Source organism: Candoia aspera, chromosome 2 (genome assembly GCF_035149785.1).
Source record: "Candoia aspera isolate rCanAsp1 chromosome 2, rCanAsp1.hap2, whole genome shotgun sequence".
Taxonomy (NCBI): Eukaryota; Metazoa; Chordata; class Lepidosauria; order Squamata; family Boidae; genus Candoia; species Candoia aspera.
In genome coordinates this window covers 102260946-102273100 of record NC_086154.1, presented here as the reverse complement: position 1 = coordinate 102273100, position 12155 = coordinate 102260946, and the positions used below count along the sequence as shown (strand labels likewise).

General features: G+C 42.4%; 1 protein-coding gene across 1 annotated transcript in view; it reads right to left on the bottom strand.

Moving 5' to 3' along the window:
* Window positions 1-10778, bottom strand: part of FBXW10B (F-box and WD repeat domain containing 10B) — a 28402-nt gene extending 17624 nt beyond the window's left edge. Inside the window, exons 1-6 of the mRNA XM_063292622.1 lie at window positions 9529-10778; window positions 7388-7498; window positions 6435-6638; window positions 5387-5514; window positions 3937-4050; window positions 3183-3322 (exon numbers count right to left, since the gene is read on the bottom strand). Coding sequence (XP_063148692.1) covers window positions 3183-3322; window positions 3937-4050; window positions 5387-5514; window positions 6435-6638; window positions 7388-7498; window positions 9529-10069 — 1238 coding nt within the window. The 5' untranslated portion in view covers window positions 10070-10778. The remainder of the gene's footprint in view (window positions 1-3182; window positions 3323-3936; window positions 4051-5386; window positions 5515-6434; window positions 6639-7387; window positions 7499-9528) is intronic.
* Between the last annotated feature and the right edge of the window lie 1377 nt (window positions 10779-12155).

Here is a 12155-nt window from a genome sequence, read left to right as displayed (position 1 = left end):
CTATCAGCCTATGTCCTGCTTCATTTTGTTCTCCCTGGCCATGCTTACCTGTAATTCCAGGTGTCATTTGACTGCCCACCTTAGCATTTCAGTCTCCCGTGATGAAAATAACATCTCTTTTAGGTGTATTGTCCAGTAGGTGCTGCAGATCCTCATAGAACTGCTCTACTTCAGCTTCTTCAGCATCTGTGGTTGGGGCGTATATTTGGATCACTGTGATGTTAGATGGCTTGCCCTGAATTTGAATTGAGATCATTCTATCGTTTTTTGGATTGTATCCAAGCACTGCTTTAGCCACTTTACTATTAATTATGAAGGCTACTCCATTTCTTCTGTGGTCCTCTTGTCCACCGTAGTAGATCTGGTGGTCATTTGATGTGAAGTGGCCCATTCCAGTCCATTTCAGTTCACTGACGCCCAAAATGTCTATCTTTAATCTGGACATCTCACCAATAACCACATCCAATTTGCCCTGGCTCATAGATCTTACATTCCAGGTTCCAATGGCGTGTTGATCCTTAGAACATCGGATTCGCCGTTCACCACCAGCACCGTCGGCCGCTAGCCATCCTTTCGGCTTTGAGCTAGCTGCGTCATCACGTCTAGAGCTAGTTGAACTCATCCTCTGTTCCTCCCCAGTAGCATTTTGACCATCTTCCGACCTGGGCGTCTCATCTTCCGATGGTATACCAACATATCTCTGGTTGTACTGATCCATTTAGTTTTCACGGCAAGAATACTGGGATGGGTTGCCATTACCTTCCCCAGGGATCGCATTTAGTCTGACCTCTCTGTCATGACCTTCCCGTCTTGGGTGGCCCTTCACGGTTTAGCTCATGGCATCATTGAGGTGCTCAAGCTCCAGCACCACAACAAGGTAACAATCCTTTGCTGAAGATGAACCACGTTTGGTTGATGCCATTTAAACTAATGCACAAAACAGCACTCTCGTTTTTCAACAGGCTTTAAAAATGTACACTTTGAATCCCCAAAGTGGTATCCAGAGGAAAACTATTTGTCCTCTGACCTGTTATTTTTATTTATTTAATTTATTTTCTATCCTGCCTTTATTATTTTTATAAATAACTCAAGGTGGCGAACATACCTAATACTCCTTCCTCCTCCTATTTTCCCCACAACAACAAGCCTGTGAGGTGGGTTGGGCTGTTAGAGCGTGACTCGCTCAAGGTCACCCTGCCAGCTTGCCAAGCTTCCTGGCTTACCTAATGCTATGCTTTTAAAGGTTCTTTTAGTTAAAAAGTAGTGAATTGGAGGTTAGGAGGCTGCAAAGTAGAGTACCAACCTTAAGCATAACCTTATAGACCCCAGAGACAATCTTGGAAAATACAATACTGGGCTGCTGTGCTTGAATGCTTTGTTTCCATTCTGACATATGGGTGTACTGTGGCTGACCATATTGACCATGGCAATCATTTTGACATCTATAACATGTCTTCAAAATTTCAAATATCCCTATGGGACCAAAAGGTTGGGGAGCTCTGATGTGCAGTGTCTTTATTTTAGAAAAGCATCAGATACTCAGTTTCTGGATATTTATTTACTAAACAAATTTATATGGCTGCCCATTCAACCAATGGCATTCTGGTGTAATGGTATGTGGGAATGACCTTGGGAGACTGGGCAAAGAGACGTTGCCAAGGGAATATCAGATAAGAGAAGCAGAGCCAGCAACTGGATAGTGGGTGGGGCAACAGGCTCAGAAGGGACCCTCCCTAGTTTCTCAGGCTGTAAAGGAGACAGTGGGAGAATTGTACTTTCAGACTTGCAAGATTCTGCCAATGCAGCTTTACAATAAAGTATAGTTAGCTCATCTGGTCATGTTTCCTGTCTGGTCTGCCCCACAAGACCAACATAAGGGCAGTGAACAAAAGGTAAAAACATAACACACAGTCAAAACCAATGTAAAAACTCAGGTCAAGGTCTCTGTAAAAAATCTTCTTACCAAAATGGCAGCACAGAAACACCAGGGCTTCATTAACATCCTGGCCCCAATGTCTGAGGGAAAAGCCAGGTCCAGAAGGCCAAGAGAGTCAGGCTGTCAGAATCTCTGGGAGGAGGCCGTTCCATAAGACAGGCACCATGACAGAGAAGATATGCTTCCTGGGACCCACCAGGTGACACAGCTTCACCAAGGGTAACTGGAGCACACCCACTTTGCCAGAACTGGTGAGCTGGGCAAAAGCCATCAGAGATGGGCAAGCTTTAAATAAGATTTGTAAACTTTTTTTTTTTTTTTTGCAAACATTTCAGGAGAGGATGTATTGGCTCCAGGGAAGGAGGAGGAAGAAAGTAGCATGTCCAGCTTCCTAGTTTGTTTACTTTCTGTCTAATCTCTTCCCAATCTTTTTGCCTTGTTCCACAAAATTCTTTCTTTGCTGGAATGTTAAGACCGATTTTAGAATAGCAGAATATTTATTTGTCAAAAAATATGCGCAGAAATGAATTACTATGCCTTATCTGTGGGGTGGATAAGACAAATTTGGAATATACATGATTGAGAGACATGGATATTGGAGGGGAGTTAAGGAAGCTTGGTACCAGTTCAGATAGACAATGCAATACTCCAGGACAAGCAATTTCCCAGGTATCCCTCCTGAATTGGCTGGACAAGGACAAACCTATATACTTATATTCATTTTGTCTTTCAAAAATGTTGCCAAACTGTTTTTTTAAATTTATTTTAATGTGAGGCAGGAGGCAGGAGGGGGAAGGTGAAAAATGTTCATTGTCAGCTGCACAATGACACTGAATCATCATAGCAAGAAGGGCCCCAAAAGACAAGTGAGAGTCAGTGTGATGCAGTGGTTAAGGTGCTGAACTAAGACTGAGGAGATCCAGATTTAAGTCCAGCCTGAGCTACGGAAACTTACTGGGTGATTCCCTCAGTCCAGCCTACCTTACAGGATTGCTCTTGTGGGGCTAACATGAAGGGAGATCTCCATGTAAGCCATCTTGAGCTCTTAGAAGAAATGTGAAATATCTAACATATCAATCTATCAATCAGCCACATCCCAGAGCCCTGGAAGGATAGTTCCTTGGATGCAAAAGGTTCCAAGTGTGGTGGAGCTGTATTTTTGAGGTAGCGCTTGGGGTGGGGGGTGGGGGTGTTAGATGAATGAGAACTGGATGAGGGTAAATAGTTCTCTGTCACGGATACATACTTGTCTATTAGAACACGAACATTGTAGCTACTGCAGAAGATGTTCCTTTCCTCTAACTTGACAGTCTCTGTCTCTTGGCCATGGTATGCTTTCTGCAGGAATTCAGCATCTTGGACTTGATCTGTAGTTTGTTGGTAGTCCTTGAAGCAAAGTAAACAGCAGTGGTGATAGATGGCGAGAAAGAGAAAGCAAATAGTATACATGGAGGTTGGTGCCTTCCTACTTAAGCTAGCAGAGGTGGTGCTGGATCTCTTTCTTCCCCCTCCCCCTCTCCCTCTCCTCCTAGCAGCCTAACCAGAACAAAGAATATGCATATTCCTATAATTATACGCTGACATTTCTTCCTTTGGAAAGAGAAACAGTATAGTTCCAGGGCAGCAAAGCTCTACCTTTCTATGTTTGATAGCTTCCATCTGTCACATAGCAGTGATGAATAGTTAAATAATGGAAAAATTGCCTTGAGTGAGGCTCTTGTGCATGGACTCATTCATGTAGGTTTCTGGGCAACAGTACAGAAGTAATTTGCCACCGCCACCTTCCAGGATATCTTTTGACTTCCTGATTTAGTCTGCAGCCCTCAAATTCCCTGGTGGTCTCCCATGCAAGTAAAAATGAGGTTTATCCATGCTTAGCTCCCAAGCCTAGGCACAATCAACTAGGCTCTGCCACTTGGACATAACACCTGCATAAAGTCCTGGAATTCCCCATCAACCAGTCCATGAAATTCCAAGAATGTGAAGCATCCACAATCTACCTTGAATTGCTTCTTAGTTTTGATTGGGATTATGTCACCAGTTGCTGTTATTTGAGGAATAGCAACCTTTACTATTTTGGCATAGGTGGGAATTGCTCCTTTAGGACATGATCCCTGCAACAGATAAGCAAAATCGCAAAATCATAATACTGTACAGGATACAGTTCCTTAAATAAAGAAGTTGTCCCTGAAAAGGTAAATCCAGAATGCTGCAATAGTACAGTACAGGGCTCTTTATGGAAGGTCAGGATCAGATGTAGAGATGGTTTTGCTCAATATACCATATTTAGTAGTGCAGGGAGATTTCGGCAATGATATCATCTGGAACAATCCATCTCATTCAGAGCAAGAAAATATGCAGTTGTGGAATAAGGTATGGTTGTGGCCTCATAAAGTTTCCCATGTCACATTTACTGTAAGAGAGACGGGCAGATTTCTGGGAAATGTATGCAAAGTTCCATGAATGTGTAATCTGGAAATTATCAGCAACTTGTCATATATTATTCATAAACTAAGATTAATTGAATACATGTCTTCCCCAGGTTTGAAAGTAACATCACAAAGGAATTTTGCACAGTGTTGGGTCATCCTGTCTTGATAACCTCCATTTGCGCCAGATATAAACATAGGCAGGTATGTGTCTCGCCCTAACCAAAGAACTTCACCCTCACTGTTCTCCATTCATACAATACTGAACCAGTCTGCATGCCCAGTTAGTTTCGTATTTTCTCCTCAAATAAGTTTTCATCAGTGTACAGGTATGCCACAATTGCAAGAAGTTTGTTCTTTGATTGGTCTGTCTGTTTTAAAGTAGTAAATAAACAGTCCCACAGGGATTGACCTAGATTGTCCCCTCTTGCAGATTCCAAATAGAAAAATCAACCAGGCTGGCTGTTGACTCTTATTTTATGAGTGGCCATAAAACAGTACCCTCTGCCACACTTGAAGGGAGCATAATAATTAGAGGGGATTGAGCTGGTTGCTGCCTGAGGCAGTGGCTTCACTTTGCCTAATGGTAAAACCAGCCCTGTGCCCACAGTTTCCATTGTTAATAGGAAGAAGGAAAGACTCACACTAGATAATAGGATCTTCAGAAGATCCCAGAATACAAAGCAAGTATTTAATGTTGTGAATGAGTATAAAGTCCATACGAATAGCAAGTCATTGAACACTGGCTAGATATAAAGCTATTAAGACAGGAAGATGTGTTCCATGGGAAGACTCTTACAGATGTTAAACTGGTCAACTGTCAAGCTTCAAAGCTGCCTTCTCAGATGCAGATAGGAGAAAAAAGTAGTGGGCAATAGCTCTAAGTGGAAAGGAAATTCTCTGGGCCTTGGAAGCAAAAAAGGTTCTGCTCTTATCCTATATGGCAATCAGTCACAGGGAAGGAATGTTCTCCACCCACTTTAGTGCTATGGCTAGGAGGAAATGAGTCTCCTACACATACCTGGAAAATTGAAATCTGATTTCGGAGGACACGACTTGCTACTAAGTCACACTTAAGTTGTTTGACCAAAAAGTTCCAATGTGGACTTACAAGGGCACATCGTGCTAACATTTTCATGTCCAACATTCCTGGAAAATCCAAAGAGAAGCATATTGATTTTGTCCAAAACGCTGCTGTGTTTCATCAGTTATATGCCCCATCAGCTCAGCAGGAGAGACGGGCAGCAATTCAGATCACCACTATTCTCTTGTTACAATAAAAATGGTTTGATTTTGATTTTTAATAACTCTTCCTGGGCTTGTTAATCTGAATTAGCAATAAAGGAGTTGGCTTCTTAATCAGACAGCAAAATGCATCATAATTTCTACCTCTGGATCTCTGAGCCTTTTGAGCAATAGTAACAAAAACAAATCAGAGATAAACACAGTATGCTCCAGATTCTAAATTAAGGACTGGTTCCATCTGCCATCAACAGTTTTAAAACAACAAATGCAACCAGTGGAAGTAACGATCAGTCTTGTAAGCCTGAACAGTTTTCACACTGGGGGTCCACATTTCTCAGAGTCAGCAGTGATGCTACTTGATTCTAGAGTACCTTAGGGCTTCCAACAAGGAGGGATGTTAGAGCCCTTGCTGAATAGCTGGGCACGTCCACTGAAGATTTCCTAAACCTCCATGTAATGTGGATTATTTTCATCTTGGCAACCTCTCATCCTCTATCCTGTCATCTTCTACCCTGTCATACTCTCCAACCACTACCTCATGTTGTCAATACAGCCCTTTTCATTCTCTGGGTCTGGGAGAAATATTGGGCAGTTCACTCACTGCTTTTCCCTCTTCAGGCCACCTGTCATTGCTCTGTGTATCTTCCTGCATACCTGTTAACCTCTGAGGAACATGGAGCATCAATAACTTTTCAGCATTGTTTCTCTCATCTTGGAAGCTGGGTTGATCGAATGGGCTCCAGAAAGCAAAGCATCCCACAACTGGGGGCCACTACCTATGGAAGAGGAGCCCTAAAAAGGTTGAAGAAATATGAGATCCTTACTCAAAATGGATTTTGATAAGTGGATGGGCAGATACCGGATGAAATCTTTGAATTTGTTGGGGGACTGCTGAGGAAAAGCAGGTGAAGTGGTTGGGTGCAAAGTCAGGGTTGCAAAATAGTCATCATCATTTTGCAGCTCATATAGTGCTTTTTTGAAGAGAAAATCTGACTGTTTGGACCAAACTTTTTGTAGAAGGAGATGACCTGTGGTAAGGATAAAAAACAAAACAAAGTAAAGTTATAAGCTGTAGTGTGCAGTGGCAATGAAACATTAATGAACCCAAATGCAAAACTGAGTGGTTCATAGATGAACTACCAGATCCTGCATAGTTAACCAGGGGCAGGAGAGGAAAGCGGCACAGGCCTATACCTCTTAGAAGAGAGGTGGGGGAAGAAAGCAAACTATCATCCTGTAAACCTGTACATCCTTCTGCCAATAAATGAGTGTTTTTTTCAAACTTGGTGACTTGAAGATGGGTGGACTTCAACTCCCAGAATTCCTCAGCCAGCACATCTTAATGTTGCTGAATTGGAAAAACACTGCAATAAACTGTCCAAATCCACAGGATCTACCACCTCACCTGCCTGTGCTTGTTAGCATCCTGTGTCAAATCTATGATACAGGAACATGAGAGACATGCTTGTGGGGAGAAGTATGCTATATAATTCATTTCATTCATGTGCAGTAGTCAGCCATGGTGGGAACAAGACCTATACAGGTCTTCAGTCTAATCCAAAACAACATTCCTATTTCCTTATGGGAAATTCACGTTCAAAAAAGTAGAACAAATCCAGGCGTGGTCACAGATTGACCATACTGCACTGGGCATTCCATCACATTTACTCAATGCAAATAATAGTCTTGTTATAGATATAAATGTGTTGAAGAAGTCTGCACAGTAAAAGAGAGTTATATTATACATTATATATACTGTATAAAAATCAAACAATACCCAATACACTGCTTGGTTTTGAAGTCACTGAAGAAAGAATAGGAGACTTCTGGGGGATCAGAGAATGCATGTCAGATTTGCTCTTCATTACATATTCTTCTTCGGTCTCCTCTGTCATAGATCGAAAGATGAAAATAATTGAGTAGGAAGAAAATGAAAGTGAGAGAACAATTTCACAAAATATGATTCTAGATCAGAGGACAGGAGGAACCAACCTCTTGTTCTTCAGGTCTCCTAAGATTGGGTACTTGAGTAGGAATAAACCATCTGGCACCCTTCAGGTATTCCAGATCCCAGCTTTCAGCCCAGACAGCATGACCACTGTCAAAGAACTGTGGAGGCATAAGCCAAAACACCTGGAGGTTGTCAGGTGATCTAGACCATCACTAAACCACTTAATATGTTGGCATTAATTCTTCTGAGATTGAGATATGTGCCCTAGTTTAATTGACATTTAGAGTTTTCTAAAGCTCTTTGATGGCTTTCTGCAGAGTATTGTAATAAAAATGTGGACTGGATAGAAAGAAAGAGAATAAATTACAGCACCTGTGGTATGTACAGGGCAACAGAGAACTGTTCTCCCTTCCCTAGGAGAGACTTATGTGGCATGATCTCTTATCTCTGTACAATAGAAATGTATGTGGGAAACTTTAGAACCAGTAATGATGATCCAGGGTAGCTGGGATTGTCTTTCGTATACAGTATGTTTAGAAAAAGTAGTATTTTTCGTAAAATGTCTTTGACAACTATCTCCCTCCCCAAATTTTTCTTGAAGGTTCTAGAATGCCCTTTGGCTCCAGAATTTTCAAGGATGTTTTGCAGTCCTTTGGCTCCTTCCCTTCTTAGCAAACTGCTCTTATTTCATTAATAAATGGCTTCCATCTTGTCCTGTTTTCAGCACTGTTAGAAGCAGTATTAAATGTGTGTGTTTTTTTGCATTTATTATTTTTTGAAATGCAAGTAAGTGCCAGTGGAGGGATGAGAGGGGCCCTCCCTAATAAAAAAGCAACTCAAGTGCTTTCATGAGACCCATAGCAGGGGAAGAAAGGATTACATTTCCATTCCTTATCTGCAGCTCTTTGCAGTTTAAAGATGCATTTTAATAGGCCCTATTGACAGTGACTCATGCCTTTGTCACCTCTTATATAGAGTACTGTAATGCATTGTATATGGAAGTGGCTGTGGAAGCTGCAGTTGGTGCAAAGTGCAGCAATTCACTTCTTGGCGGGTGAGAACTTGCATGTTACACTGGAGCTGCAGGCTCTGCACTGGCTGCCAGTAGGCCCCGGAGTATAATTCAACATGTTTGTTGTAACCTACAAAGCCCTATATAGTGTGGTTGTCATGTCCCCCATTGCGATGTATACATACATCACAACGGGGAACATGCCTTTCCGGTGAAGGGGAGGAGGAAGGAAAGAATCAGTGCTAATCCCATAAGCACTAAAGGACAATACCGATAAAGGACAAAGGAGCCAGACCTTTGCCCGGATCCGGGAAGCCATCATCCTATCTCCCTGACATCTCTGCATTACCATGGGGGACGCACCTGCTCCGGACACAGGAAGAAGACAGAGGTAATCACCACTAATCCTCCTGATTGCCCATCGAGACTCCGGAATCGCCCCCTGATCGCCCATCGAGACTCTGGGTTCACCGTCGGGCAAGACTTTGGGACAATGGGGGGTGGGGAAGGATCAGGTCCGCACCGCGGGTATTTACCGGCTACCTCGCACACCTTGTGCTCATTACCGTCTTTCTCAGTGTCTGCATTCTATTCTCAATAAACCAGATATCCTTAGCCCTGGCTGGTGAGTCTGTGTTTTTGTAGAATAAGGCAACCATCACAGTGGTGCTCAGGTACCTGCTAGACCATCAGCTTCAAAGGGAACCTACCCTTTCAGTTTGAAATGTCCACATGGGGATGCTGAAGGTTCACCTTTGCAAGACATTCAGTGGAAGAGGCCAGAAGTCAATTCTCTACCCCCTGGAACAGCCTCTCTCCAGGAGATCCAGGTGGCACCCTCCCTCCCAATATTTAGGAAGGTGGTAAAAATGGAGTTCAGGAGAGCTTGTCAGGGTTAGATGAATGTCAATAGGAGATCCCTGTGTTAGTGTAATTGTAATAATGCAATATTTACCTTCTCCCATATTTTCAGACAAGGTACTCTCATGTTCACTTAAGAGGAAACGAATCAGAGTAGCAGCCATCAGCAACAACTGTGAGTCACACATTTGCAGCAAAAGTAGTACGTAGTTCGCTTTCGTCCAGAAACAGGCGTTTAAGAACCATTTCCAAAGATCCACTATGGATTGTGCCAGTTTCTGTGGATCCATTGCCTGATCCAGAGTAGAAGAGCCTGTGATGGTGGAGCTGACGCAGGAACGGGAATAGGCAAAATCCTTGGTATCAGTAGACTGTAGGAGGTTCCATGAGTATCTCAGGAGGTCGTGACTTTGGAATCGGTTGATGATCCCCACCAAGAACGTCCTCTGAGTTCCTTGGCTGGCCCGCAGAAACCACTCTCGGGTGGAAAAAGTCTTCCAGGATAGGATGCAGGATTTGCAGTGATAGCAAACAGGAACCAAGTCTGTTTGCTTCTCACATCTTAGGTCTGGGGTATAGTCTAATTTATATTCTAGGATATCCGGCTCAACCTCCACCACCTCCTGGGTCTTCATTACAGCAATCTCTGTTTCACAAAGGAGGCACTAACTGGGACAACTGGTAAAATGCCCCAGCCTTCTAACCGCCCCTTGCCTACCTCTAATGCTACGCCTAGCAGTGGCAGGCCAAAGCTGTTAACTAGAGTCCTGGCCAGACTTCTGTTTGTGGAACTCTTTTTCAAAAGAAAAAACTCCTAGGAGACGCAGTGGCTACCGTAATTCTCCTAGAATGTGCCTGAGTAGAAACTTCTGTGGTTAGCATACCATGTAAATGCCATTAGACAAAGCACATTGAGGCATTAATAGAAAGCACTGAAGAGAATTACACAAGGATCACCTTCAGGATTTAACACTGAGTATAAAGGCCAGATAGTTGAGGAAGATTAAAAAGACGGCTGTAGCTAAGTGGGATTAATGTATCTTTGTACTCTGGAGATCCTAAAAGCCTGGATGCAGAAGTCCTGGAAAGTCAGTAATACCTGTTGTCTCATTTTCTCTAAACATGGAGAAGCTGTTTCTTGAACAGAGGGAGAAGCCTGTTTAACAGGGTCATTTTTTTCTCTGTCACATTCATTTCATGCCTTTTCCAAAGCAAACCAGAAACAAACAAAATGGAATATTCTCCGATTTATGGCCTGATTGCGCCAAGGATTCAAGATACAGCCCTTCCTCCTTGAAGTATTTGAGTTTCAGAAAAGTCTTCCTTGCCCCTTGTAACTTGTTGGGAGAAAGTATCTGTTGTTAAAGAAGGAAGTTCCCCTTTGGAGAATGTGGCTGGCAGCAAGTAGTGGCTGAATGTGGGACAGGCTTCCTCCTTTGAACTGACATGCGGTATTTTTGATACCAGGTACTGAGAAACAGGTAACCTTACTTCCCAACAGTATGTAGTCCTGAACCTGCTGCAGGGCCCTTTGTTTCCCCATTCTTACAGCAGTCCCCCACTTCTCTTGCTTCCTGCTTTCTTTCCCACAAACAGCCTCTCAGTATTTTAACTCAGCCCCTCCTTTGCTTCTGTCTCTGCTTTGCTTTCTTCCTTTAAATATGCCAGCAATTAATTGGGGATCTGCTCTCTCCCACACACTGGCAATCACTTTTGATCTGCCAGGTAGGCTCCAAATGGATTTATATCAATTTGGAACAGATTGACTTGGAACAGAATGCTATATGCTATCACACGGGGTGTTTTCTAACTTAAAAACTCAACTCTAGTGTTGACCCTTCTGGTATCAATTTGCGAAATACTACTGAAGTTTTGTGGGGGGAGGGGGGGAGGCACAAGTAAAGTAGCCATCCACCAGAAATCCACCTGTCACTCGAATGCCAGTTTGTCACCTCTGACATCATTCAGAAAACAAGGGGTCAGATTTGAGACTCTCACCAGTAACCATCAAAGATTAGCATCAACTTACCTTTATGGCTCACCTTGTCTATGATTAGATTTCTGCTTGAACCTTCCCCCACTCATCTATTTTGTCCTTGGATCCTTTTAAGAAAGAGCACCTGCCTGATTTTAATATGGCCCCTAATAAAATTAGTATTATGGGTGTTTCCAATTGTTTATTGGTTTTTCATATAATTAATTCATAATTGGTCCCTCAGAATTGTGCCTTTTTATTAATTTACTCATTTCTGATGGGGGGAAAACGATTTGCACCTTTCTGTTTAAAATGATGATCTTATTATGAAATCAGCTTCATCCCTTTTGAGATTTTTTTCCTTTAGCCACTGGCTTTAAAATCCTGTGATTTTCATTGAACAGTTCCAGGTGTAATTTTAGGAATTTCTTATATGTCTGTGGTTGAGGAGATACCTGTACATTTCACATTCTTTAAGTTCACCATTCATACCTTTGGTTAAATAAACAAGCAGGATTAGCATTCAAGTCAAAAACATGTATTTGTTTCAGACAATAGCAAGAAGCTACTCTCAGGTTACACTGAAATGATACATCAATGAAACTTATATCACGTATGAATCAAAATATGAAACTGTGATTCTGTACTATGGTGTCTGCAATCTAACAGAGACAAGGAAACATTAATTAGACTTTGGTTACCAGTGTCAAAATACCAAAACTATTTCAGAAAAGGCTGCCAAATTG